The sequence below is a fragment of the Piliocolobus tephrosceles genome, unplaced genomic scaffold (genome assembly GCF_002776525.5).
Source record: "Piliocolobus tephrosceles isolate RC106 unplaced genomic scaffold, ASM277652v3 unscaffolded_17928, whole genome shotgun sequence".
Taxonomy (NCBI): Eukaryota; Metazoa; Chordata; class Mammalia; order Primates; family Cercopithecidae; genus Piliocolobus; species Piliocolobus tephrosceles.
This window is the reverse complement of record NW_022299785.1, coordinates 47-4232: the sequence shown is the minus strand read 5'-3', so window position 1 is coordinate 4232 and position 4186 is coordinate 47. Positions and strand designations below refer to the sequence as shown.

The 4186-nt window shown below is 56.3% G+C and overlaps 1 protein-coding gene across 1 annotated transcript; it reads left to right on the top strand.

Annotated features, from left to right (window-relative positions):
• Nucleotides 1-334: 334 nt before the first annotated feature.
• LOC111533864 (melanoma-associated antigen 12-like) lies at nucleotides 335-3841 on the top strand (the record flags this gene model as incomplete). Its single annotated transcript, XM_023200525.2, has 4 exons — nucleotides 335-464; nucleotides 2652-2716; nucleotides 2793-3276; nucleotides 3572-3841. Coding segments are annotated over 4 exons (949 nt in total), but the record flags the coding sequence as incomplete, so codon positions are not given.
• Nucleotides 3842-4186: the final 345 nt, after the last annotated feature.

Here is a 4186-nt window from a genome sequence, read left to right as displayed (position 1 = left end):
GGTAAACACTGGCAATGATGTCACCCTGACCACACCCCTCCCCCCAATGCCACTTCGGGGGGACTCAGAGTCAGAGACTTGGTCTGAGGGGAGCAGATACAATCAGCAGAGGATGGCGGTCTAGGCTCGGCCAGGCATCCAAGTCAGGACCCTGAGGGATGACCAAAGGCCCCTCCCACCCCCAACTCTCCGGAATCCACCAGGATCTACAGCCTCAGGATCCCCGTCCCAATCCCTACCCCTACCGGCAACACCATATTCATGCTTACCCCCACCCCCATCCAGATCCCCACCCCCCAGGCCGAATCTGGTTCCACCCCTGCCATGGACCCAGGGAAGTACCGTTGCCCGGATGTGACGCCACTGACTTGCGCATTGGGGGTCAGAGGACAGCGAGATTCTCGCCCTGAGCAAGGCCTGCTATCGGTGGAGGGAAGCAGGCCCAGGCTCGGTGGCAAGGCAAGGTGAGATGCTGAGGGAGGACTGAGGCAGGTCTCACCCCAGACAGAGGGCCCCAAATAGTCCAGCACTGCCTCTGCTGCCTTGGACCACCCCACATGGGAAGACGTGGAAGGGTGGGTCGCCACCACATCACCCCGCCAACCCTTGCCGCTTTAGCGGCAGGGAACTCTGTGGTCAGAGCGTTGTGTGATCAGGGCAGGGCTGGTTAGAAGAGGGCAGGGCCCAGGCTCTGCCAGAAATCAAGGTCAGGGCCCCGAGAGGGGACTGAGGGTAACCCCTCCACACCCCCACTACCATTCTGATCCCCCAACACCACCCTCACCCCCATCCCCCATTCCCCATTCCCATCCCCACCCCCACCTCCATCCTGGCAGAATCCGGGCTTTGCCCCTGCTATCAACCCACAGAAGCTCCGGGAATGGCGGCCAGGCACAGGGATCCTGAGGTTCACATTTAGGGCTAAGGGAGGGAAGGGGTTCGGTATGGTGAGCAAGGCCTTTGGGAAGCAGAGGAAAGGCCCAGGCCCTCCTGGAAGACAAGGGAGTCCTGAGGGGACCCAGCATGCCAGGACAGGGGGCCCACGGTACCCCTGTCTCAAACTGAGGCACCTTTTCATCAGGCCACGGGAATCCTAGTGATGCAGACCCACTTCAGCATGGGGTTGGGGCCCAGCTCTGCCAGGAGTCAAGGGGAGGAAGAAGAGGGAGGACTCAGGGGAGGTTGCAGTCCAGATCAGTGGGAACCTTGGGCTGGGGGATGCTGGGCACAGTGGCCAAATGTGCCCCGTGCTCATTGCACCTTCAAGGTGACAGGGTTGAGGACTGTGGTCTGAGGAGTGGTACTTCAGGTCAGCAGAGGGAGGAATCCCAGGACCTGCCGGCCCCAAAGTGTGCCCCCTTGGTGAGGACTGGGGATACCCCTGGCCCAGAAAGAAGGGACGCCACAGAGTCTGGTTGTCCCTTATTCTTAACTCTAGGGGAGCCCTATCATGGATGGCTCTAATTGGCAATCTCATTTGTACCACAGGCAGGAGGTTGGGGAACCCTCAGGGACATAAGGTGTTGGTGTAAAGAGGAGCTGTCTGCTCATTTCAGGGGCTTGGGGGTTGAGGAAGGGCAGGCCCTGGCAGGAGTAAAGCTGAGTAACCCATAGGAGGCCATCAGAAGCCTCACCCTAAAACCAAAGAGGTCTGCCCTGGACAACCCACTTGGGGATGACAGGACGTGGCCCCTCCTCACTTCTGTTTCCAGATCTCAGGGAGGTAAGGACCTTTTCTTCAGAGGATGAGTCAGGTCAACACAGGGGCCCCCATGTAGTCGACAGAAGCGGTGGTCCTGAGATCTGCCAAGCATCCAGGTGAGAAGCCTGCGGGAGGATTGAGGGTACTCCTGGGCCAGAATGCAGACAGGGGCCCTATAGAAATCTGTCCTGCCCTTGCTGTTCCCTCAGAGAGCCTGGGCAGCGGTGTCGGCTGAGGTCCATCCATTACTGTGGGATCTTTGATGTCAGGGAAGGGGAGGCCTTGGTCTGAAGGGGATGCACTCAGGTCAGTAGAGGGAGGCTCTCAGGCCCTGCGAGGAGTGGAGGTGAAGACCATGCAGGCTCATCACCCAGGACACATGGACTCCAATGAATTTGGACATCTCTCATTGTCCTTTGCGAGAGGACCTGGTCATGTATGGCCAGATGTTGGTCCCTCCTGTCCTTCTGTACCACATCAGGAATGTGAGTTCTTGACATGAGAGTTTCTCAGGCCAGCAAAAGGGTGGGATTAGGCCCTACAAGGAGAAAGGTGAGGGCCCTGAGTGAGCACAGAGGGGACCCTTCACCCTAGTAGAGTGGAGACCTCACAGAGTCTGGCCAACCATCCTGACAATTCTGGGAATTCGTGGCTGTACTTGGCAGTCTGCACCCGGAAGGCCCATGGATTCCTCTCCCAGGAATCAGGAGCTCCAGGAACAAGGCAGTGAGGACTTGGTCTGAGGCAGTGTCTTGAAGTCACAGAGCAGAGGGGGTGCAGACAGTGCCAACACTGAAGCTTTGCCTAGAATGCACACCAACAGCACCACCCGCCCCAGACCACATGGGACTCCAGAGCGCCTGGCCTCACCCTCACTACTGTCAGTACTTCATCCTCAGCATGTGCTGGCTGGCTGTACCCTGAGGTGCCCTCTCACTTTCTCCTTCAGGTTCTCAGGTGACAGGCCGACAAGGAAGACTGGAGGTCCCGGGGCAGCACTAAAGGAGAAGATATGTAAGTAAGCCTGTTAGAGCCTCCAAGGTTCAGTTCAGTTCTCAGCTGAGGTCTCACACACTCCATCTCTCCCCAGGCCTGTGGGTCTCCATTGTCCAGCTCCTGCCCACACTCCTGCCTGCTGTCCTGACCAGAGTCAGCCTGCCTCTGGAGCAGAGGAGTCAGCACTGCAAGCCTAAGGAAGGCCTTGAGGCCCGAGGAGAGGCCCTGGGCCTGGTGGGTGCCCAGGCTCCTGCTACTGAGGAGCAGGAGACTGCCTCCTCCTCTTCTACTGGAGTGGAAGTCACCCCAGGGGAGGTGCCTGCTACTGAGTCACCGGGTCCTCCCCAGAGTCTTCAGGGAGCCTCCACCCTCCCCACTGCCATCAACTACACTCTCTGGAGCCAATCCGATGAGGACTCCAGCAACCAAGAAGAGGAGGGGCCAAGCGCCTTTCCTGACCTGGAGACCGGGTTCCAAGCAGCACTCAGTAGGAAGGTGACTGAGTTGGTTCATTTTCTGCTCCTCAAGTATCGAGCCAGGGAGCAGTTCACAACGGCAGAAATACTGGAGAGTGTCATGGGAAATTGCCAGTACTGGCCAGGCACGGTGGCTCACGCCTCTAATCCCAGCACTTTGGGAGGCGGAGGCGGGTGGATCACGAGGTCAGGAGATCAAGACTGTGAAACCCCGTCTCTACTAAAAATACAACATATTAGCCGGGCGTGGTGGCTGGTGCCTGTAGTCCCAGCTACTCAGGAGACTGAGGCAGGAGAATGGCGTGAACGTGGGAGGCGGAGCTTACAGTGAGCCGAGATTGCACCACTGCACTCCAGCCTGGGTGACAGGCAAGACTCCGTCTCAAAAAAAAAAAAAAAAAAATTGCCAGTACTTCTTTCTTGTAATCTTCAGCAAAGCCTCCGAGTACTTGCAGCTGGTCTTTGGCATCGAGGTGATGGAAGTGGTCCCCATCGGCCACTTGTACATCCTTGTCACCTGCCTGGGCCTCTCCTACAGTGGCCTGCTGGGCGACAATCAGATCATGCCCACAACAGACCTCCTGATAATCATTCTGGCCATAATAGCAAGAGAGGGAAACAGTGCCCCTGAGGAGAAAGTCTGGGAGGAGCTGAGTGTGTTGGAGCTGTCTGGCAGGAGGGAGGGCAGATCACTGCTGGATCCTCCCTATTACCCTCATGTGCCGAGGGTGTCCTGACTCCTCTCCTTCCCTGGCTCCTGTTCATTCTGATCAAATCCTTCTCAAAGCACAAGAGAAATGTCCTGTCCCCATTTCAGAATTTTAAATCATGCCTAGAGAAATGTTACTTAGCATGTCACTGTATAAATCCAACTTCATATGGCTAAGGGATTAAGTTAGTGTGTACTTAACCTAATCAGAGAAAGCAAAGACACAATTTAAAATAACAGCGAGACAATATTTCTTCACCAAATTTTATTCATAATTTTCACCAAAAATTAGAAGATTGATAA